This window comes from Chroicocephalus ridibundus, chromosome 8 (assembly GCF_963924245.1).
Source record: "Chroicocephalus ridibundus chromosome 8, bChrRid1.1, whole genome shotgun sequence".
Lineage (NCBI taxonomy): Eukaryota > Metazoa > Chordata > Aves > Charadriiformes > Laridae > Chroicocephalus > Chroicocephalus ridibundus.
Window position 1 is genome coordinate 25951635 of NC_086291.1, and position 27314 is coordinate 25978948.

A 27314-nucleotide genomic window follows, 5' to 3' on the forward strand; every position below is an offset into this window, starting at 1 on the left:
CGAGGCCCGTCCGTTTAAATAAAACGCTCAGCGCTGATTGGCGGAGAAGGGAAGGGGCGGGAGCGGCCCCCCGCGGCGATTGGTGGAGGGGCCGAGTTTGAACGGAGGCGCGGCCGTTGGCGCTGTGAGGGGGAGCGGTGTCGGCCGTGCGGAGAGCCGGTCCCCTCTCTGGGGTTCTGCCCCAGCTATGGCCGCGGGTTTCTTCCCCGGAGCGGTGGCGTGGGAGCAGAGTCCTCGGCGGCGGCGCTGGGCCGTGCGGCGGGGTGAGGAGGAGGCGGATGAAAGCCCTGCCGTTCTGGTTCTGAGCCACTTCTCCCGGCCGCCCTTCCTCAGCTTCGGCAGCCTGCGTGTCGGCGGCTCCCGCACACGCCTTCTGGGCATCGACAACCCTAACGCGGAGGACGCCGAGGTGGTCGTCGACCGCTTCCCGGGTTCGGCCAGGGGCTTCAGCCTTGAGCATCGCCGCTTTTCTGTGCAGGTATCGGGCGGGGGGGGTGGGTGTCTGTGAGTGTGTGACACGCGGGGGGACCCCCGAGTTCCCCCTGAGGGGGGGTGGCAGGAAGCTCCACAGGTTTCGGCGGCAGAGAAAGGCCCTCCGCCGGCCTGAGGAGCGTTACCGGTTTGCGGCCTGATCCTCCCCCGAGACAAGTCACGCGTGAGCCGGCCGCGTAGTATTACGGTTTTCGGTAGCCGTTACCCGGAAAGTGTGGTAATTTGGTGGTGGTTGAGGGTGCTGTCCCGGTGCGTCCCAGGCTCGCGGTTCGTGTTAAAGGGGAGGAGCTGGCGCTTTAGGTGGCCTGGGAGCTGTCACAGGCTACGGAGGCAGTGAATCCTGGCACGACACAGTTGGGTTTGGTTTTTTTCACTGAAATGCAAAAGCATAAATTAATTGGTCTCAGGGAACGTGGCTTTAAAGATAGGGACAGATGAATAAGAGGTGTTTAAAAAGTGACCTCTCAAAACGTTGGAGGACATCTGTTTAGGAAAAAGACTGAGGGAGCTTGTTGTGAAGAGGATGCTAATTCACTGTTCTGCATGTTAATTCCCAATACAAGAGAGTAAAGCAGGCTTAACCTGGGAATAAATCCTTACAGTTCCCAAGGAAATAGAAACTATGGTAAATCCAATCAATGGAGATTTTTAAAAGGACAATTTGGACAAATAAGTAGAATCCCTTTAAGAAAGGAAGACACTCTCGAGATCCCTTGCAAGAATATGCTTATAAAAATAAGTTGAAGTCTCACTGTGATGTATTTGAATAACAAGTTCCTATAGTAGTTAATGAATACTAACTGCTGTTGACCTGCTTTACTGTATAAGCACATATTGAATTAGTTTGTATGGTTTCATTAAATGCTTCTTCCGGAAGAGCTGGAACTCCTAATTAAAATGCTCAAGAGATCGGTCATTTCACACTCTCTTTTTGATTTTATTTGAGGTATAATTGTTCTTTGGTCTGTTAGTATTGATACCAGCAGAGTACTGAAATGATTTAGTAGAGGTGGCTGTGCGTGAAGAATCTTTACATAGATCATACATAGCTCCACAGCTTCCTCCACTGGTATTTAGATTCAGCTAAGGTCCTAAAAATTAACTTCTGATTATTAGCCCAAACATAATTACCTCAAAATTACTTCATTTATTTATTACTTTAGACAACTTACTTCGTTAATATGTGCAGTTTTGTGATTTTTTCATACCCTTACTCAAATCTTGTCCTTTTTACTGTGTGTTATATCGATATGTGTTCTTGCTTGCTTCCCATTATAGTTTCATTAAGAGGTATATGCCCTTTTAGTTAGACAACATTTTTGATAGAGATTGCTTAAATTTAGATGTCAGAGGGGGAAGAACTGACACTTAAACATTTAACAATTGTTTATCTTTTCATGTTGTTGGAATATATGTTGCTTCTGAATACTATTTCTCATTTGATTTGATTACTCTATCTTTGATGTTACATAAGTGTACCTAGGTGCTAGGTATTAAACATTTCTTTTTTTCCAATAGTCAGGACAAAGAGTCTTTGTTTCTGTAACGTGGACACCATTAGAAGAAGGAAAAGTCAGAGAACTGGTAACTTTTGTTATTAATGGCATTGTAAAACATCAAGCTGTGCTCCTGGGTATTGCTGAGCAGCCTCCAAAGAAAAAGGTGAGTGTGTTTATTATGTGTCTTAATTCTGTTTGGCGTAGCTGACACAGATATTGTTTTTATTAGTAGAAAATTCAGTGAAGGAGAATTAAAATTTGGTGACTAATGCTCTCTGTGGGAATGCCCGTTATCTTCAAAATTATTCAGCTGGGTTGGAAAGTAGATATTGGTGCATTACAGCTTAGAGAATAAAACTAAAACATGACCAAAACAAAAGTTTTCAAGCCTGGAAATAACTTCTGGTGAATTTTGCACTAGGTGTTCTTTTTAGTCTATTTTTAGACTTTGAATGAATACACTGGTAACGTTCACTTTTACACATGAAAATATGTAGAAAGTCAGCAAACTAATTTTCATTTATGTTTTTTTTTTCAGAAGAGTCTTTGGGATACTATAAAAAAGAAAAACTCTTCAGAAACATTTGCTTCAAAAAAAGTCAAAAAAAGTACTTCAGAAGTTAAAAATGTTAATAAAACCTTTCAAGTTTCCCAGAAGGTGGATAAACTTAGAAGCCCGCTTCAGCCATGTGAAAATCAGAACACAGTGCAAAATAGTATATCCCCAGGGAATGACTCTTTCATTGGCTCAGAAAATAAATTGCCTATATCTCCTATTGCACCAATGCTAGAGGAAGATCGTAATACTGTTTGCACACCACTTGCAATGAGAAGATCTACTACATTCTCGGATATTGCTGCTGCTGTAAATGAGGAGTTATTGCCTGAAATAGACAGCTGTAACCTCAAGAAATTTGTTAATGAGCACAATGAATTAACATCTGAAAGTGCATATAGTTCTACTGGATTAACACAACTGCCAATTTCAAACAATGAAGTAATTCTTAATGGTGCACTCTCACCAGTTTGCACTCCAAAACACATAACATCTGTGCCTGCTTTAAGTACAAGGAGAATTTTAAGTCCAGATTCTTTTGTAAATGACAGTTATCATGTAGATATAGATATAATAGAGCAGTCTGTTCCAATTCTGTCACCTGATCAATTTGTGAAAGACATCTTGTCAGAGAAGCAATCAAAGACTCCTAAACTTGATGCAGATTTAATATCATCTACTACAGAGACTTACGTTGTAAAGAAATTCCTACCCTCAAAATGGAAAAAAAGTGGAGATGTAGAGACAAAAACACATGTTCATATAGAACATAACTTAAACAAAGTCTTTGAGATGCATAATGTAGAATCACAGGTACTTCATTATGACAAACCCAAAGAAAATCACTTCAGTTTTCCTTCTACAGGGGAGCTTCAGACTCACAATTCTTCTCAGAGAGAGCAACCAAAAAAGCGTCCAGTTCTTTCTGCCACTGTCATAAAAAATAAGCCTGATGCTGCTGAAGACAAAAGAATGGAAACCCTGCAGCCAAAATCTAAAAAATGCCTTAGTAAAGCGATAATGGAATGTGCTAATGCTGTGCCTGTACATTCAAAGGCAGAAATATCGAAACATCTTCCAGTTATAGATCCCATTTCAGCAGAAAATAAGTGTCACAGTGACAAAATAAATTCATCTCCTACTGGATCAACTTCTTTGTGTCGTAAGAGGAAAAGTGAAATATACGTAGAAAATAGTAGAGTTACAGCTCCGGTGTATGTGGAAGAAGTGGAAAGAAAAAGGACTCTTACATCTAGTGTGGACAATAAAACACGTGCTACTATGAGACCATCAGCCTTCAAACGCACAAACCGAGAGAGAGCAGGGCAGAGAAAGAAAGCTGGTAAGCAGTATTTCCTTCATTTACCACTTCCTGAAAAATGCCTTTGATTATGAAATTTGTATAGCAAACCGAACTGTCTAGCAAGTCAGGAATATTTCGTATCTCTGAAATGTGGGTCTTTGCAATTTTGTTAGGTATTACCTGCATTTTAAAAACTTGAAGACTAGGTCAGAGTTTTGGTTATGTAATTGGCTTCAAATTTGCTTTATTCTTTTGTAAACCTTGTTAATGACAGGAGAAGCATCTGGTAGTTCTTGAGCAGAACCTTTTTTATGTAATTCAAATTTACTAGAAACTTACTCACTGCATGAGATTTCTGTTATGTATGCTTACCTTTGTGAATATTTGACTTCATCACTGTGGTCAAATATTTTTAAATATGTGTTTCCCGCATCTCATTCACACTGCCTGCTTTTCACTATTTGTAACTGGCTTGTTGCCAGTCTTGTGTAGCTCTTTCTGCCTTTATAGTTTGCCAATACTTTGTGGCTTGAAGATCTGAAGAAGTTGGCTTCTTGTATTTCAATGTATTTTAGGTTTTCTAAACATTCTGTTCCCAAGTATACTCTGGAATAGAAACTGAGTGAGGGTCTGTAACTGACAGAAGCATTTAATTTGCAGAATCTGTATGCAGTCCCTGCAATATAACTAACAGGAAAAACCCATCATGTCTTTCAGATCAAAACAACATGCTGCTTTCTTCAGTTCAAGTGATCTGTTCTGTGATCTAGATTTGATTTGGGGCATTCAGGAATGCATTTTGATTTCAGGGTTTGTAAGGTAGTCGACATAAAATATAACACACTAATCGTGTTGTAGTGTGCAGCAGGAAAAGCTGTGTTGTCTACCAGGTTATTTCTAGTCATCCACTAGGGTATAGATAGATGGTCTGGACAAGGAAGTATTCTGTGAGCCCGAAATGACCTTGGTGTCTCTTAATCCTAGTTGTGAAATGCAAAAATGATGACAGCTTTGAGTTAGATTCTTCTTGAAAATTTTTCTTGAGAAACATAACCTGTTACTCTTTTAATTGCACAGGCATTGTCTCTAGGCTTCACAAAGAAAAACTATATTTCACTACTAAAAGTTAACATTGAAATGCCCACCATTAATTTAATCTACTTGAGGTCCAACTTTATTAAAAATTATCAGAATGTATTTAGAATTTATTAGAAGTGCATGAGAGACTGGAATAATGACTTCACTTCTCTAGGAGAAGTGAACATTCTATGAAAAACACTGCTTCAACTAAGCAGGAGAATGCAACCTGTGACTTATGATCTCTGTCTTTTTTGTTTCTGAAGTACCATCTTGTCAGGGGATGTCAGGCAGCAACTATAGTACATCTGCAAAAGCATACTTTTTTAGTCCTTCATTTGGTGTCAATGTAACAAAATGATTGTGCTAAAAGTATGTATTCTTATATGTTGAGAGTTCAGAAAGCCTAGATCTGCATTTTTTTCCTTGTGTTTTATTCAAGCCCTTCTGCTGCTGTGTAGTGGATAATACTTACTATCCTCGTATCTTGATGCCTGGGCTAACACAAGTCAGGCTGCACTGAAATGAGTATCAGTGTAGTATGCCATCTATCTGTGGGAAGTGGTGAGGCAAGCCCTAAAAAGTCATACCTCTTACCCCAGATGCTGATAGAATACGCACTTTCGTATGTTCTAATGAATATTTTTACCAATTAGCTTAGTGTTTCTAGCCACATGGTAATGAATTGCAGACACTATGTTTCCTTACTTTATGGAAGAACTGTGAAATGTGATAGCTCTTACTTACTCTTAACTATTTTTCCTTTTTGACTGTAGTCAAACTGCTTTGCTTAAGTTTTTCCATCAACAGGAGATTACTGGTATTTTGTACCGGTTCATGGGGAATTACTTGAGTTCCATACTTTATAAGAATATGAAGCTTTATACATTACCTTTCACTGACATGTTTGTTGTTGATATTTGTGTGTTAATGCTTGTAGGTTCTTCACTTCAGAAAGCACCTAAAACTACCAACAGAATTAGTAAACCCATCCCTGGATTGGCTCAGTCTCACCTGACATTTGTGAAACCTCTGAAAACAGGTAGGCTGACTCCTGGTATTCAGTAAAACAGTAGACACTGAATTGAATGTTACAGTTGCTGTACTGCTGGTGATTGGTAAGACCCAACTGGTTAGAGTTGAGACGAAATAGAAGATTGTAGCTGCAATGAATCAATATCTAGCAGGAAAATGCGCATAACCTCTCAGGTTCCATTTGGACTACTTGTAAGAAAATTGCTTGCAACACATGGCCAGCTGAAGGTAAATGTTGTTGTTGCAAGTGTAAAAGCTACATTACAGATATGTTCCCACATGACTGATGGTTATCAGTGAAATGCCTCTTCCATATAGGATAACATTTTCATAAAACAACAGAATACCTAAGAAGAGGAAATCTCTGACCAAAAAGATACTGATTTTGCAGAACTTATAATACTAAGGTGACCTGATCAGAAAAATGCATCTATAAAATGGCTCTTTCTGGATGTAATCTGACTCAGCTTGGTTTTGCCCCAAGATGTGCATTGCAAATGGCCTGGGTTCTAGAAATCTTATCTTTGTTCTAGTGCTTTAATAATGTAATCCATGTTTTGTGGCTGAAGGTTATTTAATGGTGGCTGATCTGCAAGTCACTGAAGATTGTAACAATCTGCTGTTTTCTGCTATGGTGCTAATGTTGGAGTGTCAAATGTTAATCCTTTCCACAATGAAATGCGTATTGGTTATCAAATGTTTCAAGGACCAGAGGGACTTACTTTTTTTTTTTTTTTTTTTTTTAATTAAGTCATCCCTAGGCACCCAATGCCTTTTGCTGCTAAAAACATGTTTTATGATGAACGTTGGAAGGAGAAGCAGCAACGAGGTTTCACCTGGTGGTTAAATTTTGTACTTACTCCTGATGACTTCAGTGTAAAAACAAATGCCCCACAAGGTAAGAGTACAAAAAATTTTTACTTTTAATGTTCTGAAACATTATGTAATGTGCTTTATTAATATTAATGAATAATAGTACTAGCTTAACACTCGTCCCGTCTTGTCACTTTAGTTTGTGTAACATTAAACTGTTAGGTATGAATAGATTTTTGGTCTTTAATTTTTATGTATCATCTGTTTCCCTTTTCAGCCTTTGACTTAATACTATGATAATCATAAGCCAAATATTTGGTAATGTGTCTCAGTGGTGGTTTTGCTAGAAAATATGGAATATGCAGATCATATGTACTTGACAATATATGTTTAGTGCAACAACTGGTAAGCTTCTGGAGGGATAAAATCATTAGTCAGAAGGAAATAACAAAATGTGAACTTAGGGAGGAAAAAAATAAATGAGGTGGGCAAAGCTACCTTTGAGATGTAAATGCTTACTTTTTGTGTGTGTTTAAACAGTAAATGCAGCTGCTCTTATCTTGGGAGAAGAGAACCATCATAAAATCAGTGTTCCTAAAGCACCAACGAAAGATGAAGCATCCCTAAAAGCTTATACAGCTCATCGTAAACTGAATAAGTTACGACGTGAGGCTTGCCGTTTGTTTACATCTGAAACAATGGTTAAAGCTATTAAGAAGCTGGAAGTTGAGATTGAAAGTAGACGTTTGCTCATTCGTAGAGACAGGCATCTCTGGAAAGATGTAGGTAAGAATACTAAAACTCTGCATCCTCTCTTTTCTTGCAGGTAGAAACAGGATTATTCGCACACTATGTTGATATAATCTGAGGTTCATTGATAGAAATTTTTGCTATAATATAAAGTTTTTGCTGGATATAATATTGTAAGATGCTCTCTTGCAGGAGAGAGGCAGAAAGTCCTTAACTGGCTTTTATCTTACAACCCTTTGTGGCTGCGTATAGGTCTGGAGGTAAGTGCAGAATTTATGGCCTGTAATCAAAGTTTAAAGGACATCTAGCATTTATTTTTTTTAGTAGGGGAACGTTTCAGGTTTCTTTTGTTTTCTGTTTACCAATTCAGGTAGGTTCAATTCAGTTATAGCATGTTTACATCTCTGAAATTATTGCAACAGACTTGCTTTTAAAAAAAGTGCTTGCCTTATTGAAAAGGAAGACATTTAATCAAGGAAGTGGAAGTTTAACTCCCTGACCAATAACAAAAAAGAAGTTTCCTATCAGTTTCACCATTTATTAAACTGGAGAAAAATGCAGTCGCCTTAAAGAAGTTCCTGATCAATTCCTCAGATGCAGATGATCATACATGTTTTGAAATGTTGGATTTGGAAAACGGATTGATTTTTTAGAGATTAATTACCATTTACTATTTCAGAATTTCAGTAATATATATTACTTTAAAAAAACCTTATAGTATTTAAGGCAATTTTTAACGGTCCTGCTTTCTTTTCCCTTTTTTCATATTAGACTGTTTATGGAGAACTGATAGCTTTGGAGAGTAATAGTGATGTTATGGGTTTAGCAATATTTATCCTTAATCGCTTGCTTTGGAACCCTGACATTGCAGCTGAGTACAGACATTCCACTGTGCCTCACCTTTACCGAGAAGGTAACTACTACTTCCAAAAATAGGTTATTTTTAGCATTTAATTTTTGAACTATCATTTAATATGTTCTATGTTTTTTAGGTCATGAAGAAGCTTTGTCAAAATTCACACTGAAAAAATTGCTGCTGTTAGTTTGCTTTCTGGATTGTGCCAAACGGTCCAGAATGATTGACCATGACCCTTGCCTCTTTTGTAAGGATGCAGAGTTCAAGGTAAGAGAGCTGTGATTTGATGTCTCCCTCTGATATTGTCCCAAGACTCAATGTAGATTATTTTTTTAAAACTTTTTTTTTAAATCTGACTGTAAATATGTACTTTTCTTTAACAAGTGTTGGCTGTTCAGCCTTTTGCATGAACAGTCTCAACACATCATCTCACAGTCACGTAAAGAAATTCCCAAGAAAATTTTGAGGTGTTGGTCCTGCAGGAAGGACTCCATTATCTTGCGTTATATGGCTTCCCTCTCTAAAGTTAAGCTTCTGTGTTATTTTTAAATATCACTCTAGCATACTGCAGCTGATCTTAATTGTAGGTTGGTTTGATGGGCATTTCTGTTTGGTTTTTTTTTTCTGTTACTTTGTTGTGATAAGAAAGACTATGCAATATCTGTTGTACAAAGGCTTTGATTAACAAATATGTTATTCAAATAAAATCACTTTTCTTGGGTTTATACTATATAGACAGGCAGACTGAAGAAAAAAGTATTCCCGAATTTGGTGGTGCTTTCAGTGACATGATAGCCAGGTACAATGAAAATTAAAGCTGTGTGAACTAGCTAAAAACACATTGAAAAAAATATAATAAAATTATCATTTTCCAGTATTGGGCAAAGAAATAATGCTTGACAAATATTGCAGAGTTAAGATTAAAGATTATCTTCCTCTTTTTTTGTCTTTTAGTCCAGCAAAGACCTTCTGCTTGCATTCTCTCGGGACTTCCTGAGTGGTGAAGGTGACCTTTCCCGCCATCTTGGTTTCTTAGGACTACCCGTCAGTCATATTCAAACTCCACTGGATGAATTTGATTTTGCTGTAACAAATCTGGCTGTGGACTTACAATGTGGCACTCGTCTTGTGTGCGTTGATACAGAATAATTTTAAACTATTTATTTTCTTTTACAGAATACTTAATGTGAGCTTGGCTAAGGCATTAAACTGTGAAATTCCCTTTTTTAGGAGAACAATGGAACTTCTCACCAAAAACTGGAATCTTTCAAAACAGCTGAGAGTTCCTGCAATAAGTCGTCTACAGAAGATGCATAATGTTGACATTGTTCTTAATGTCCTTAAAGAACGAGGAATTAACTTGAAAGATGAAAGTGGTAAGGCCTAGAAATCAGCGTTATTTTAAGTGCATCAGAGGACTAGTGCACACTTTAATTTCTTGATTATTTGATAGGAGCTTCAATTGACTCCAGGGATATTGTGGATAGACACAGGGAAAGAACATTAGCACTGCTGTGGAAAATTGTCTTTGCCTTCCAGGTACTATTCAATTACTCATTGTGTGTGTTTGTTACTAGTTACAAACGAGCAATAATGAAAACACTGATCTTTCAGGAATATTTGATGTCTGTGAAACCTCTACTAACCAAATTTGTGAAATTATCTTCTTTGTGTGTTCGAAGTGACATGCAAACTTTACCTAAATGTGCTAACTGTTCAGTTTAGATAATGTTTCAACTGTGCTTTTTGTTACATACATCCATAAGTTTTTGGAAAGTTTATGCTGTATGTCAACAGAATTGATAATCAAAAGTAAAAGAATGTTGGTCTCAAAATGATGATAAGCTCTTACTAACTGAAAAGGTTACATTGACAGACAATTATAGAGTAAGCTCTGAAGCTCTACTTTTTTCCATTTGAAACAGTCAATTTGAAGAAACATTCTTGAAATAAAAATGAAGATTTCTTAGGCATTGCTGCAATGGCATTTCAAGGCCACTAGAAAAAATAAGTAGAGGAAGGAAAAATAGTTTTCTTAAGACTGTTTTAGAGAATTAACTGGAGTCGGATAGTCTTTTGAAAATAAGTGTCCAGCTGACAACTCCAGTAGGAAGGCACATAAAGTATGGAAGGTAAAATAAGATACAAGTTGAGGTGGAATTTCCCCACTAAGTAGTCAGGAATATAAGTACTATTGACTATATCTAAAGCAAGAATTTCAAATATTATTGCCACAGAACTATCAGAGAGCCAGAAGAACATAATTAAAACCAAATGTAACTATTTTCTTTCTTAACTACTGTTATAGTATTGAGTAGTTACCTTCCTCTGGTTAGTTCTTCTGATGCATGCACTGGGGTTGCATTGCTTTTCATTAAAGAAATAACTTCAGTGAGGAGTGGCTTTATCCAAGTCCTGTGGATATACTACTTTTTCTCCAAACATCAGACCGTCACAATGCCAGCTCAAGTAGCCTCAGAATCCCTTAAATGAGGTGTGGTACATGCACTCAGTAGAAATGCAGGCGAGACGCTGAAATTGTTCATTTCTCTGAAAATATGGTGAAATTACACAGGCTGTTTCAGGCAATTTTCCTGTTTTCCCCAACTATTAACTAATGAAGTACCTGTTTTACACAAAACAGTGGGAGTGTGGGTTTAGGTTCTTTTATCTGAAGCAGTTGGTAACAGACACTGCCAGCTATGCTGGCAAATGCAGATTATCCACTACTGATTCAGTGTGGCAGGTACTGCTAAGTAGTGAGAGTTAGTTTCTCTCTAAACTGCCATATCTAAAGCCTCTGTATCTAGCTGCTATAATGCATCTAGCTGCTATAATGCATGACATGTCAGACTGTTGGTGACATAAATAAGATCCTTTTTTTTACCCCCTACCTTATAGGTGGATGTTTTTCTTAATGTGGAACAGTTAAAAGAAGAAATTGAGTTTTTAAAGAATGCACACAAAAGACAATTAGGTGCTCTCAAGACTCTTCCAAACTGTTTTAGAGTACAAGAAGATAATAGTAACTCCTCGCCTCAAGGTCACAGTGAAAACGTGAAGCTGCTGATGGCATGGGTTAATGCTGTTTGTGGATTTTACAATATCAAGGTAAATAGTTTTGTGTACATTTCAGTAAATACATCCTTTGCTGTAATAAGAATGCTTATTCTTTATAGAGCAGAATTCTTCAAACTGTCAAATATGTAGGAGCAGTCAATGGTAATTCCTTTTAAATATCCTTCCTGACTTTGTTTTAATCTGATTTGAAATAACCATCTTTCTGTGGGTTTAGCTGCAGCTCTCCTTTTAAACAAATTTGGCTAAAAGGATCAGCTCTTCCAGTTAGTCTTATACATAAAAATACCTTTTAAAAATATAACATTTTTGCTGGAATATGGGGTTGTTGGGTTGTTGGCTGAGATTTAAACTAACATTTGGGGTAAGGGGGATTCCTCTCTTCAAAGAGATGTGTAAGATGTGTGTTTGTTTTTGTTCCTTCCAAGAAGAGAAGCCCTGTTCAGAGACTTGTCTCTGGTCAGAATACAGCTTTTTTTTCTGAAGGGCAAGATACAGCACTTAAAACTGATGCAAGTTCAGAGCTTATTTCTGCACTGAATACCTTGTGTAAAGGTATCTATGGAAGTTTCTTGGGGATACTTCTGTAGAAAGATTGCTTTCTTCTTGGTTTCTTAAGTGTTTCCCTTGGAGATTCGCTATATAGTGATTCATACATCTTTGTTTCTGGTTTTTCACAGCTATATATCACTGTACAGTGCATCTTCAAAGGAAGCACTAGTTTCATAATTTCTTTTGTTCAAAAAAAATTTGCGCTTGGTCACTTTCAAAGGCACAAGATAACAAATTCTATATCCATTTTATACCAATTAACTGGTAACAAAAATTAAAGGAACTTGTATCTTACTGTATTTTATTTAACAGGTAGAAAATTTCACAGTGTGTTTCTCAGATGGTAGAGTATTATGTCATTTGATTCATCACTATCATCCATGTTACATGCCTTTGGAAGCTGTGTGCCAACGTACAACTCAAACAGTAGAATGCTCAAGAACTCATACAGTGGGACTAAACTCTTCCTCCTCATCCTGTTCAGAGTCTGATACGTCTCTAAATGTTATGGAAGGAACATTTGACCAAAGTGAGTTATTTGACTTACAAAAATTAATGTTAAATCTATTTCTTTTACACACAATTTGATTTGACAAACGTATTCTCTTTGGAAAGCTGTAACTGCCTCAGTCATATACAAGGAACTCTTGGACAACGAAAGGAAAAACTTCCATCTGATCAATGCTGCAGTTTCTGACCTAGGTGGAATACCAGCAATGATTCATCACTCGGACATGTCAAATACAATTCCTGATGAGAAGGTCAGATGCCTTTAGAGTTGATATCAACATGTTCTGCTGTCCTGTGAACATGTCCTGCTCTTCCATATAGCCCTTAACTTGCTGTGTTCTGCATTTATATAGGTTGTTATTACCTACGTATCATTTCTGTGTTCGCGGCTTCTAGATCTTCGGCAAGAAACTCGAGCTGCTCGGTTAATTCAGACTGCTTGGAGGAATTACAGGCTGAAAAGGGAACTGAAACTTTCTCAGGTAGTCTTTGCCTGTTCAGCATTCATAGTTTCTACTTTGAGAAATACTAAATAAAGAACATACATTCACTGTTTGGAGCATACAAGTTTGTTAGAATAATATTGGTATTTAAATAAATCAGTACCATTTTTTTATTATCAAAATATATGGCCGCCTTGATGTAATCTACTAAAAATCACTATCACTTAAGACTATTCTGAAATAATTATATTTGTTTAAGGGCTACTGTTCTTTCCTGTTCTGATTAGAGCATGTCACCCCTTAAGCCCTCTTCCCAATATTTCAAATACAAAATAGTTGCACTGCTTCCTTAAAACAAAAAAGGTGTAGTTAGTTTTTAATTCCTATTAATATCTACAGGATGAAAAGAGTAATCAAACTTCTGCATGGATTTAATATTTTTGGTCAGGAGCTAAACTTCACTAGTGTTTTGAGTTAAGTCGCATGAGTTCTGATATTTTGTTTTTTGCTTTTCTGGTAGTTATACCAGATATGGTGACAGTTTTAAAACTGTGACACCATTAAGGTTTCTAAATGCCACCACTATCTCTGAGATAAATACTATTCCATGTTTAAACAGCATTCAAATGAAATATTTTAAGAATCTGTAGTGTAGAAGGGGGCAGAGGTTATATTTATGTGGTTTTTTTATCGACAAGCCTAATTTTTATGTGATTGCTTTAAAAAGTTATTTTAATAAGTAAAAAATTTGAGTGAAAATTCCAATCCTAACTGTTCAGTGGAAATTCCATCTTTGTAGGAAAGAGACAGAGCTGCTCGGATAATTCAAAAATCTGCAATAAACTTCTTGTCTCGTCGACGCATCCTGAAGAAAGTGAATGCAGCAGTTTTCATCCAGAAGCACTGGAGAAGATACTTAGCCAGGATGGCTCTTTTAAATCTGAAAAAGACAAAACTGGAGGAAGCCAGAAGTAAATCAGCCACAGTCATTCAGGTAGTATGATCTAAAATGAGATTACAGAGCAATGAAACCCTCTGAAACCTAAAACTAAATTGACAATTAGTGAATATTTTGGTATACCATAAACATTAAAACACTGAGCCTTTAAACCACTCAACATAAGGACTGATCAAATTGTGTTGGCTTGCCTCTTTGCAGCTGCTGAACGTTACTGAAGAAGCTTTAAAAAAAAAAAATACTCTCCTAGTGTTATGGCACCTGCGATGGGCATGTTCAAAATGGCAGACATTAGTTACCAATTGGTAATTTGGTAGTTAATTTAGTTTCTTAAGATACTTTCCTCTCTATTACCCAAAGTTAAATGCTACTTTCTTAAGACTTCTCTTTTTAGAATAGAGATTAAAGAATCACTGATTTATCAAATAGTCTAAAAGTGAATCTTTTGTTGCATAGGCAAACTTAGCTTTTGCCAGAATTTAAAATGCTTAAAACCCCAATGATTCAAGCATTTGGCGGGGGGGGTTGTTTGTTTGGTTTTGTTTGGTTGGGGTTTTTTTGTTTTTTTTAAATGTAGATATGTGGGCTTCAGTCTTCCTAGGGATTAAGTAGGAATAAAGAAATCTTAAGAAGTCTGAGGTTTGTAGTTCTCAAATTTAGGCTTAACTGGAGATATGACAAAAATCCTAAATTTTCTGCTTTTTCCTGCAGGCTTACTGGAGGAGATACTCTGCTAGGAAAAGATATTTACAGCTAAGACACTATGTTATCTTTGTACAAGCAAGGATAAGGATGGTGAAGTGTGTTGCTGCATATAAACGAATTCTTTGGGCTACTGTTACAATTCAGAGTCATCTGTGTGCATCTAAGTTGGCAAAAAAAGATCGTCAAAGATACAAAATGTTGAAGTCTTCAGCACTTACTATTCAGTCTGCATTCAGAAGATGGAGAAAACACAAGATTCAACAGAAAATTAAAGCAACTTTAGTGCTTCAGACTTATTTCCGAAAATGGCAATCTTCAAAACTGGCTAAAAGAAAGAGGGCTGCCCTTCTCATACAGTCTTGGTATAGGATGCACAGAGATCTGAAGCAGTATCTACGTATTAAGCAAAGTGTTATCAAGATTCAGGCTTGGTACCGGTGTCGGCTGGCTAGACGTGTTTACCAGGAATACCGGGCAAAAATAGTGACAATTCAGCAGTATTACAGAGCTTATAAACTAGGAAAAATTGAAAGAGAGTACTATTTGCAAAAGCGTGCAGCAGTGATGGTTCTCCAAGCTGCTTTTAGGGGCATGAAGGCACGTAAACTATACAGACAAACAAAAGCAGTTTGTGTTGTTCAATCACTGTGGAGAATGAAAAAAGAGAAATTAAGATTTCTACAATTAAAAAAATCTGTTACTGTATTGCAGTCACATGTAAGAAAATACCAACAAGTAAAAAGATACGAAGAGATGAAAAATGCTGCTTCTGTAATTCAAACTTGGTATAGGGCACGTGTCACTTCTAGAAAAGCAGCTGCTTCTTTCCAGAGGATGCGCCTGGCTGCTATTGTCCTACAGTCTGCCTACAGAGGAATGGAAGCTAGGAAAGAGGCTCGCATATTGAGATCTGTGATAAAAATTCAGTCAAATTACCGTGCTTATATTGTCCGGAAGAGATTTAAAAACTTGAAAGATGCAACAGTGAAGATTCAAGCTTTTGTAAAGATGAGGCAAGCACGTAAGCATTATTGTGCATTAAGAGAGGCAACACTTCATATTCAGCAACGGTATCGGTCTCATAGATATGCTCTTCAACTTAAAGAAGATTATAGGAAACTGAAGGGAGCTTGCATAAGAATTCAAGCTGTAGTTCGAGGCTATCTTGTCAGGAAACAAATCCAAAGGTGGAGGGAGACTGCAGTATTCCTCCAGGCACGCTACAGAATGAGAAGGGACAGGCAACGTTATTTGAGCATCTGTCGTGCTGCTGTTGTCATACAAAACTGTTACCGTGCATACAAAAAGCAGCTGTGTCAGAGGCGGGAGTTCTTACAAGTTAAGAAAGCAGCCGTGTGCTTACAGGCAGCGTACAGGGGTTATAAGGCACGCAAAAAGCTTAAACTTGAATATAGAGCTGCTATTATAATTCAGACTGCTTTTAGAGCTCATGCCGCAAGAACGAAACATAAAGCAATGGTTCAAGCCTCCATTGTGATTCAGAGGTGGTACAGAGCTTGCAAGACCGGTAATAGGCAAAGACTGAACTTCTTAATGACAAGAGCGGCAGTGCTTTCTTTACAAGCAGCTTTTCGTGGCTGGAAGGTACGAAAGCAGATTCAAAGACAGTGTGTTGCTGCTACTAAGATACAGTCTGCCTTCAGAAAATTCATGGCTCTGAAAAAATTCAGAGTTATGGACCAGGCTGTGCGAACTATCCAAAAGCATTACAGAGCCAGTGTTACAGGCCGGAAACAACGGCAAGAATATGTTCAGCTGCGTAACTCTGTAGTGCATCTTCAGGCAATATGGAGGGGGAAAACTGTGAGAAAAACAATTCAAAAGAAACATAATCTTGCAACAGTTATTCAGTCCTATTACAGAATGCATGTACATCAACTAAAATACAAGAAACTAAGACAAGCCACTCTAGTGATTCAGAAATACTTCAGAGCTTACTGTATGAAAAAAACCCAACGTGCAATTTATCTAAGAACAAAAGCAGCTGTGTTAGTCTTGCAGTCTGCTTACCGTGGGATGACTGTGAGGAAAAAACTGAGCCAACTAAACAAAGCTGCTACAATTATACAAGCTGCCTTCAAATCTTACCTGGTCAAAAAGGACTATGAAAGACTGAGATCTGCAGCTATAGTAGTTCAAAGGCGTTATCGTGCAGCTATTCATGCTAAGTGTCAAAAGCAGAAATATTTGTCTTTAAAAAAAGCCACAGTCAAAATCCAGGCAATTTATAGAGGTGTAAGAGTTAGACGACGAATTCACTGTATGCATCAAGCAGCTGTTCGTATCCAAGCCACATTTAAGATGCATTGCATGAACGTAAAATATCAGGCAATGAGAATGGCAGCAATTATAATTCAAAGACAATATAGAGCATTTTGTTTAGGCAAAGAACAACGTAAAAAGTACTTGGAGCTAAAGAAGTCTGTCATTATTCTTCAGGCTGCCTGCAGAGGCATGAAGGTCCGACACAACTTAAAAACGTTACATCAGTCAGCAGCGATAATACAGTCTTATTATCGAATGCACAAACAACAGAGGGATTTCAGAAAATTGTTGCTGGCAACTAGGCGGATTCAGCAGTGGTTCCGTGCTTGTAAGGAGCGAGATACACAAGTTCACAACTATATGGTTATGAAAAGTGCTATACTTTGTATCCAGTCTGCGTTCCGTGGTATGAAAACAAGAAGACTAATAAGAACTATGAATGAATCAGCTGAGCTTATTCAAAGAAGATTTAGAACTTTTCTCACAAGAAAACATTTTCTTTCTGTTAAGACAGCTGCTATTGTGATTCAGAGAAAATACAGAGCAACAAAACTAGCAAAAAATCAACGTCAAAAATACCTCTCTTTCCTTAATGCTGCCGTTATCATACAGTCTGCTTACAGAGGCTTTGTAGTAAGAAAAAAAATGCAGCACATGCATCGCGCTGCTACAGTTATTCAAGCAACGTTAAGAATGCATAAAACTTATATTTCTTATAAAGCTCTCAGGCTTGCTTCAGTAATCATACAGCAACGTTATCGTGCTTACAGGGAAGGGAAGCGTGTGAGAGAAATGTACTTAAAACTCTACAATTCTGTTTTAGTTCTTCAGGCTGCCTATAGAGGAATGAAAACAAGGTGCCTTTTGAAGAAAAGACATGAGGCAGCACTTATAATCCAGAGAAACTACCGAATGTGTAGGGAGTACCGCCATTACAGAAAAGTTCAGTGGGCAACCCAGCTACTCCAGAAGAGATACAGAGCCAATAACCTAAAGAAAATTGCAGTACAGCATTACTCTTCATTAAAGAAAGCAGCAACTTGTATTCAGAAGGCTTTTCGAGACATGCGGGCAAAAAAACGACGTCAAGAAATGCACCGTGCTGCTATTGTTGTTCAGAAAAATTTTAAAGCTTTTAGAGATCGTCAAAGATACCTCGCTCTTAAAGCAGCTACTCTCGTCTTTCAGAGAAGATACAGAGCTTTGATTCTGTCAAGAAAGCATACTTTGGAGTACCTTTCTCTTCGCAGAGCAACTGTTCATGTACAGGCTGTGTACAGAGGTATCACAGTGCGGAAGAGTATTGAGCGTATGCATTTAGCTGCTAGCAAAATACAGTCAGCCTACAAAATGCACAGGAGTAGGAGCTCCTATCAAAATATGAGAATTGCGGCTATTGTTATACAGAACTACTATCGATCCTACGTTCAAGGAAAGAATCAACGAAAGAAATACCTGACAATGAAGAATTCTGTTCTTGTTATTCAAGCATCATATAGAGGCATGAAGGAACGACAGAAACTGAGAATCATGCATGTTTCAGCAATTGTAATACAGTCTAGTTATCGCATGTATGTACAGCGTAGATATTACAAACAGTTGTGCTGGGCTGTCAGAGTTATACAGCAAAGGTTCAGAGCCAACATGGCGAAAGAGGCTGACATGGAAAGCTATGCAAAACTGAAAAAGGCTGTTATTTGCCTTCAGTCTTCTTTTCGTGCTAAAAAAGCTAGGCAGCTGTATAAAACCAATGTGGCTGCACGGCGCATACAATCATTCTTAAAAATGTGCATAGAGAGGAGGCGTTTTCTTGAAAAGAAAGCAGCAGCCATAATGATCCAGTCTGTGTTCCGATGCCAGAGAGCCAGGACTCGCTATAAATTGATTCAGAGTTCAGCAGTTGCTATTCAGAGGTGGTACAGAGCATGTCACAGGGCTCGTTTACAGAAAGCGGAGTATTCTGCTCAACGACAAGCAATAGTAATTATTCAGTCTGCCGTCCGTGGTATGAAAGCACGAAAAATAGCAAGACGGGTACGAGCTGCAAGAAAGATTCAGTCTTTCCTTCAGATGGCTGTGCAGCGAAGAAAATTTATTCAACTTAGAAAAGCAGCTATTACGATACGAGCCTATTACTTAATGCATAAAACTAAATCACAGTATACAGGCTATAAAAAAGCAGCAGTTGTCTTACAGCGATGCTACCGATCCCACTTGACTGTGAAATACCAAAGAACCACTTACTTACAAACGCGGAGGAACATTATCATTGTGCAGGCTAGAGTCAGAGGATTCATTGAGAAGAAGAGGTTTCACAAAATTAAAGAAAGCACAATAAAAATTCAGGTACTCTTGAATGTATAGTAGTGGGCTTGGGGTATGGGTTTGGTGTTTGGTTTTTCTTTTTCTTTTGTGGGTTTTATAAGATTACTGCTCTTGCAAACAACAATTCAAAGCTATATGTTAAATTAGAATCAATTTCTGAAGTATGCTACATGGCAGGTGTGTAAAGTTCACTGCCACAGCACACAGAAATGAGTCTCTGTTCAGCTTTGTTTTGTCTTTCCTTGCTGAGGTACCTTAAAAAGTAACATCCCTTTTTCTTGCTGTTTCTCCCCTAGAATTTTACTACTGCAAATGAGTTCTGATACTTGTGTGTGTTTTCTTTTAAGACTATTTTTGTCCTAACTAGCTTTCACTTATATAAATATTAGTACCTTAATGAATGTTTTCTTTGATTGGAATATGAATGAAAGCTGTCTTGATGTGTTGAAATAAGTGGGCGTTGGTACTGGCTATGAAGTGAAGTAAATCTCAAAAAAGGCAGACTGCTGCATTCTTTAAGACTCATGTTTAAGAAGGCATGAATAAATCAATCATGTTAGTCCTTTTAGATTTATTAAATGGTGCTGGACTAACTTGAGTGCCTAGGAATGTAAGGAGAGATATTGCGTTCTTATTGTACGTTTCACTTGGTACATTGAGCTGCACCATAATGAAACTGAGTGTGCAACTGTATCTGTGATTTCTCAGAGGCACTCTAGGAAGTGGGCAATATTTAGTTTGATGGTTTTTCCTTCTGTCATTGATGCAAGAAAAGTGGTCAGCAAGAAGTAATGAGAATTGTTTCATCTCCCAAGCAGCAAGATAAATATCCATCCAGTGTGAGTTCAGAGAGGCTTAGAAGACTATTTGCTCTGAAGTGCTTTTTCAATTTTTTTTTTAATTTATTTTTTTAAGAATGAAGGAGGAAGGTATATTTCCTTTTTTTTTTTTAATGTTAATTATGCTTTGTATGTGGTGGGAATACACTTTTTTTTTTTTACCCCCCTTTTCTTCTGGGAGAAGCTTTAACTGACTTCCTGTCATGGCCTTAGTTATTTCTCTTCAGGGTATTATTGGAACGAATGGAAATTTTTTCCTGCAAATCAGGGAAGAAAGGGAAATAATCTCTAATAATAATTTCTTAGGTTGCTATTACTATCTTGTTGGAGAGCCCATGCTCTACTTAACAGATAAGAAAACAGGTGTGCCTTCCTCACCTCCATATTTTAGGGGGGAAGTGGCAGTTTCTTTGTTATTTTCTGAATGTTTAACTTAAATATCCTGAGCAATGTTTGTATGATTGCTTAAAAGGAAGGAAAAAAGAATTAATTGGGGAATTGGAAATATACTTACTTATACTGTTGTTTTTCTAACAAGCCAGTGCGTACAGCTGTACTTAAAAATATGCAAACACCTTCCCAGTCAGTACCATGCAAGTGGTGTAATATTCTTTGTGTTTGTTTTGCTTTTTTTTAAGGCGTTTTTCCGTGGATTTATTCAGAGACAGAAATACCTTCGGTGGAAGTTTTCTGCTATATTAATACAACAGTACTACAGAGCCCATCAGATGCGAAATATTGAACAACAAAGATACCATCAAATGAAAAGCGCTGCCATTAGAATTCAGGTAATCCCAGAAGGTGTTTTTTGTTGGTTTTTTGTTGGGTTTTTTTACTCTGTTTTATATTTGTTTCTTCATGACATAATTATTTTTACAGACATTAGAAAGTGGTATTTGTGGTATTTCCCTGAATGCATTTCACTTGCATTAGAAAACATCTTCTAGACATGAGAAATTAGATACTTGTAATATTGTAGTGATAGGAATCCTGAAAGCCTTTCATGCTAACGTGACTTTTTCCTTTTAATTTTGTTTGTTCCATTAAACAAAAAAAAAAATTAAGTTTTGAAATGTTTTTTTTTTTTTTCTTTTTATATATTTAATAGGCATCATACAGAGGATATAAAACCAGGCAGTGGGTTAACAAAATGAGAGCAGCACAAGTAATTCAAGCCTGGTTTCGAGGCTGGAGAGCGCGAAAGGAATATGCATCTGTGGTAAAAGCTACACATGTTATTCAGAGTCACTTCAAAACAAAACAGCAGCGGACATGGTAATACCGAGTTTGATATCAATTTCTCTACTTTTCAAAGCTTTCATTAGATAATTATTTAGTGCTACTTTGCGCTCTGTCAAATGCCTATAGATTGTCAGGCTCTGACCCTGCAACGTATATGTAACGTGCATGAACATAATCCTGTTGATGCAAGTGGGATTATTCTTTTGCACAAGAGTTTTCTTATATTTAAATATTTTCCTGGACTGGAAGCTACATCACAAACTTAAATTTTGCATATTGGGGAACCTTCACTGTTTTCTTACTTAAACGCAAGCATTCTCAACTTTTGGAAAAAAACTAAAAAGCGTTTTCATGTTAGGTTTTTGAAAATGAAGTTCTGTGCACTTACCATTCAAAGAAGATGGAGAGCAACCCTTACTGCACGAATGATTCGACATCAGTTTCTGGCAACTAAGAATGCTGCAGTTACCATTCAGTTGGCATATAGACAGTACAGGGCTAGAAGACTTTTAAGAAAGGTATGTTTTCACTTGCATTCTGCTGTGTCATTGTTGTTTTTTTTAAAGTTTTCAATGTATTTGAGTGATTTTTGTCATCAATGTGCAGAAGTATACAAAAGAAAAAGGGGGGGGGGGGCAAAACAAAGATTTTTTTGAATCACAACTGTTCGATCCTCAACTTACTACATTTCCTTTTTGCGTTGATCAATGAGGTTGATTCTTGTTTTCGAACAGTTACAATTGTTGAATTACCCCTGTCTATACTGATAACAAGATAAAATGTAAAATTTTCTGCTGTCTTTACTGCTTACAAAGGATTACGCTAAACTGCCCAAACTTTGACCTCATTTAAGTGTGGGAAAAGACCTTACAAATTGTGAAAGTGCATTTTTATATAAAGTAGTACTGCATGAATTTGCTCATATTTCCTTTTTTTTTGTTGTTGTTCTTATGATGGAAAGAAAATATCTAGAACTAAAATATGAGAGGAATGAACAAAATTTTAATTATCAATGCATTCTTTAAAATCCCTTTCAGAAACTTCAAGCTGTATGTTTGATCCAAAAAGTATACAGGGGTTTCAAGGCAAGAAGGAAATTTGTTCAACAAAAAGCTGCTGTGGTAATTATCCAAAATCATCTGAGGGCTTGGCAGGAAGGCAGGCTTCAACTTACGAAATACAACAAAACTAGAAAAGCTGTCGTTAAACTACAAGCATTTATACGTGGTTATTTAGTCAGAAAAAAGGTTGGTATACTTCAAACTAAAACTATACTTTTGATGTAAATTATCTCTATAGCTGTTTTAGCATTAATTCTGGCTGGCAAGTAAAGGAAAACCTGATCGCTTGTTGAACTCAAAGTTTTGTTGACTACTTTGGGAATTGGGTGGATCAGAATCAGTCAAAATACAGCTTGACCCTTTTCTCACAATCCTTTACTACTAAACTAGGTTTTCATTGTTGAGCGTTTTCTTTTTAGCTTCTGAGATCTTTGTGGCTTGCCTATAACTGATACTCCTGCACACACACGCTTACAATCAAACTCTTCTCTGCTGTATGTTAATGTTGTTGCTTACAATTGCTTCTGCGTTATTGTTTAGATTAGAGACCTAGTACTGAAGAAGGGTAGCTTGCTTAGTGCTGAGGTGATGACAGGCAGTTCTTCAGCATCTAACGGTATATTGCTGTGTACTATGGCCTTTGCACAGATGATCAGCTACCTCTGAGTATGAAAATTAATGATCCTGGTTTTCTCTCTACAGATTTCAGAGCAAAAGAGACTACTTTATTTTGCAGCAGCTGCATATCATCATATCTCTGCAATTAAAATTCAAAGGGCATATAGGAATCACCTCATCTTAAGACTTGCACAAAAACAGATCTCGTCTGTCCTTATAATACAGGTTAGTCTGAGGACAAATATTTTTGTGTAACATAGTCTAATTTCTTTTCTGTCAGCTAGGCTGTAGCACTAAGACACTGTAGTTCCTTCACACGTGAAAATAAAGCTAAATTATGGAGACCATGATTTATTGAATAATGCTGCTTGTACCCAGCTAAGCATAATAGAGTGGATCTCAGCAGGCTCTGGACGCTTAAGCACTTTAAAGCTGAGGGTGGATGGGAAAGTTTGTTTCCTTGAGACACTCAAGCTTGCTCAACGAATCTGAGTGCTGTCGTAGCCTAATTCTTTACATCCTACTGGAAGCAGGAAAGATCAGACTCAACAACCTGTAAGGATCGTGAAATGAAGAGCGTCTCCTTACACAAACAGTCCCCTGGGATACAGTGATTTCTTTGATTGAATGTTTCTAACCTGCCAGTGGTACCAAACATGTCTAAGTTGCAGCATTTTTAATATAACCATGTCTTACTTCTCTAAAAGCAAGATCAAAAATCAGGTCTGCATTGCAGCACTGCCTAATAGTAAAAATTATCTTCAGGTCTCCAGACTGACCATTAGTTTCTTAAATTTTTATCAATGCTTGTTTAGGATGGGAAAACGGAATCTAGGGAAAAATCTTAAATAAATAAATATAAATGTACTTAATTTTAAACAGAGATGGTTCCGAGCAAAAATGCAGCAAAAGAGATTTCTCAGAGATTATCAAAGAATCATTCAATTACAACGTGTGATTCGAGGGTGGCTAAAACACAGAAATGATGCAGCAGCCATAATCCAGCGAAATGTACGAAGATTCCTTGCCTGCAGACATAGGAGAAAATTTGCAGTTGGAGTAATTAAATTTCAGGTAAATACCTCTTGTAAGAAAAATACAATTTTTTTAGTTTTTAATTTTGTTTTTATTTTTCATTTTTCTCTCATGAGTTTTTAGGGAGAGACAAGATGTTTACTTTGGTTGGTGCATTTATCAGTTAAATAGCAAGCCAGGTCAGCTTCCGTTTAGGCATCAAAGCTAAATGCAAACAGATCATCAAGTAATATCAAGCAAATACTGGTTGCGGTGACTTACATGGGAGTGTGTGTGGAGTGTATATGCATGTTTGTTCTGGTTTTTTGTCTTGAAAATCCAGTATTTGGAAGATTAAACACTGAATGGTAGTTACTTAAAAATTAATTACCAAGGTAATTAAATACGTTGTAAGACTTGTGTAAAATTGATTTGGAATGGTAATGGAAGTTCAATTCTATTGTCTCTTCTTCACAACTCTTTTTTTTTTCCCTTTGTGAAATTCCTTTTCTGTAGGCATTGTGGAGAGGATATTCTTGGAGAAAGAATAATGACACGGCAAAAACTAAAGCTTTAAGACACAGTTTAGAAAAAGCTAATGAAAAAAGCAGAGAAGAAAACAAATTGTGCAACAGAACTGCAATTGCTATTGAATACCTTCTAAAATACAAACATCTTTCCTATATTCTTGCAGCATTAAAGCATCTTGGTCAGTATTTTGTTTTATTATAACTGATAGAATTCCAGGGGTGATAGAAACTGGAATTTTTTAGCTGAGAAGAGTTCATAATGAAATTTAGGCTTTCTTCATGATTGTAAAATGTGAATGTGTTAGAGTATAATGCGTCTTTTTTTCCAGACTAAAATGAGATTATTGATTTAAGAACAATATTAAAATAGTGATGTAGAGAAAGAAATCCTATGTGGTTGCTATGATTTCCTAGCAGTCCTAGTAATACTATGCCTTACATGAGTCAATTATATCTACTATCAGCATATATTCTCTATAGCTTGCTTGATCTGCTTAATTTTTAGTCTGGAATATTAAAAGTATTACTTTAAAATACTTGTTTAGATCAATAATTGTGTGGTTTACTTCTTTGCACTTCTACTTAAAAATAAGGAAAAAAATTGGTTTGCAATTGAATTGCTTGAGCTTCAAAGTCTTCATTATTATTACATTTATTTTTTTTTTTATTTCTTTAATTATCATAGAGGTGGCTACCAGGCTGTCCCCGCTCTGTTGTGAAAATATGGCCCAGAGCAGAGCAATCTTCACTATTTTTGTTCTGATCCGAAGTTGCAACCGGAGCGTTCCATGCATGGATGTGATCAGATATTCAGTTCAGGTTCTACTTAATGTTTCAAAGGTAACTTTAATATTTTCTTTTGCAGGTTTATAAGCTGTAGACTACTTTACTGTAGTTATTGAGTACAGATTGATTTTTCTAGGGGTTTTTACTTTGAAATTTAAAATATTTGCTAAACATAGTTTTTGACCATATATCCATTGTACAGGCATCTACATTCAAATTCTCTTATTTTTTATTTCAGGAAAATGCATTTAACATTTAGGCTAAACTTATTTTAAAATTTCTCTAAACATACTCTTATTTATTCTTCTATTTTAAACATTAAATCAGATTCTACAGGTCTCTAAACAAGGGGGGGACACGAAAACATGTAACACGTTACTGTGGTGTAACATACAGAAGTGATTTTTATTGCTTGGATGTCAGATCAGCTACAAACTTAGTCTAGGGGAGAATGTGGATGGATTTTGCTTTTCCCTCTAACCTGAAAGGTATTTTAAAGATCTGTTTGTATAAACTCTCTTGTCTCTTTCTTGTATAACAGTATGAAAGAACTACTCAAGCAGTTTATGAAGTAGAAAATTCTATAGATACGTTACTAGACCTACTGCAAATGTACAGAGGCAAAGCTGGGGACAAAATTTCAGAGAAAGGAGGAAGCATTTTCACCAAGACCTGTTGTTTGTTGGCCATCCTTTCCAAGGATTCGAAAAGAGCTTGGGTAAGACTTAAATGTTTTGGGTTTAATAATTTGATTTAATGTGCTTTTCTTGCATGTTTTGGTGTGATTCGTAATTTCTTTTTCTCTCCATCTCTACCATACCTATTACGACTGTATTATTAATTATGACTAAACTCTGATTTTTTTTTTTTTTTTTTTTTTTTTGAAGAAAAATATGCTTTTCCAAACTGGTGAAAACACTCATATGCACTTTGTGCTTTGTATGCCCTGGTCACCCAGAGCTATTCAGTAAGACACTGAGGTTCTGATCCCACAGTCCTTGCAAGACTGTGGTATTGCAATCCCTACTTTCCACAGTGTTTTGATGACTTTCTGTCAATTGCTTAGCATTAGATATAGTTTAGTTGGCACTTAATTAACTTTTATTCCATTTCTGAAAGTTTTCTGTTGCTTTTCAGATAAAGTTAAGGTCTTTATTCTCAGTAACAACTGCCAATATAATTGTCCGTGACTTTGTGTTGACATACTCTGTTGTAACAGAGACATAGCCTATTTCTGAAAGAAATTTCCTTTGTTCGTGCCTATTGCTAGAATCCCTAATAAGGTTATTAGGGTAGTCTGGGTTCTATGCTGTCAATTCACTAGCTGCATATCCATCAGATATCAGCACTGAAGCTATCCAGTCACCTCTGACCACTGCATTGTTCTTTCATTGCTATGAAGATGGGTACAAACACTAATTTGTATCTCTGTACCAATCAGTGAAGGCATATGCCAATGACATATGTGAAATTTGGTTTTAATGAGAAATTAGAAATATCTGACTTGGAAGAGCTTGAATTTTCTGAGATCGCAAGTCGCACACCAGTCGCTAAGTATTTTGAAGGCATTAGACCACTGACTTGTTGTGCTGGAGTGCTGGTTTTAAAGTGGTTTCACTGTACTTGTGGGTAGAAGTTCAGCTTAAATTATGAACATTCAGTTCTCGTTGAATAAAACAGATTTCTTAATTTGTTAAGTTGCTTTCACACTCATAGTATTAACTGTGAACTGTTTTCACCTTTCCTCAGGAAATCCGAAGCAAACCAAGAGCTGTTACGTGCATTCAAAGCCTATATAAACTTACAGCTCGTAAACACAAAATGGATGCAGAGAGAACACTTGTGAAGCAGAGAACAAACACTTTCTTAAGTGGAACTTCCTCTGTTCCAGTAACTCCTCTAAGAATAAAAACAGTTTCAAGGTAAGAGGTTAAAAATTAGTCTGCTTTTTTTGCTGTGTCAATATAATATCTTAATGACAAGCCA

General features: G+C 36.9%; 1 protein-coding gene across 1 annotated transcript in view; it reads left to right on the plus strand.

Annotated features, from left to right (window-relative positions):
- The first annotated feature begins 187 nt into the window (after positions 1-187).
- Positions 188-27314, plus strand: part of ASPM (assembly factor for spindle microtubules) — a 28401-nt gene continuing 1274 nt past the window's right edge. The window contains exons 1-28 of the mRNA XM_063344720.1: positions 188-478; positions 2011-2154; positions 2530-3889; positions 5868-5969; positions 6714-6860; positions 7316-7561; positions 7718-7785; positions 8297-8438; positions 8518-8648; positions 9336-9511; positions 9612-9757; positions 9835-9920; positions 11283-11492; positions 12324-12540; positions 12627-12772; positions 12875-13003; positions 13764-13958; positions 14634-19259; positions 20716-20865; positions 21186-21352; positions 21678-21837; positions 22357-22566; positions 23083-23223; positions 23881-24072; positions 24529-24721; positions 25228-25382; positions 25870-26046; positions 27078-27250. Of these exons, the coding sequence (XP_063200790.1) occupies positions 188-478; positions 2011-2154; positions 2530-3889; positions 5868-5969; positions 6714-6860; positions 7316-7561; positions 7718-7785; positions 8297-8438; positions 8518-8648; positions 9336-9511; positions 9612-9757; positions 9835-9920; positions 11283-11492; positions 12324-12540; positions 12627-12772; positions 12875-13003; positions 13764-13958; positions 14634-19259; positions 20716-20865; positions 21186-21352; positions 21678-21837; positions 22357-22566; positions 23083-23223; positions 23881-24072; positions 24529-24721; positions 25228-25382; positions 25870-26046; positions 27078-27250 (10280 nt within the window). The remainder of the gene's footprint in view (positions 479-2010; positions 2155-2529; positions 3890-5867; positions 5970-6713; positions 6861-7315; positions 7562-7717; positions 7786-8296; positions 8439-8517; positions 8649-9335; positions 9512-9611; positions 9758-9834; positions 9921-11282; positions 11493-12323; positions 12541-12626; positions 12773-12874; positions 13004-13763; positions 13959-14633; positions 19260-20715; positions 20866-21185; positions 21353-21677; positions 21838-22356; positions 22567-23082; positions 23224-23880; positions 24073-24528; positions 24722-25227; positions 25383-25869; positions 26047-27077; positions 27251-27314) is intronic.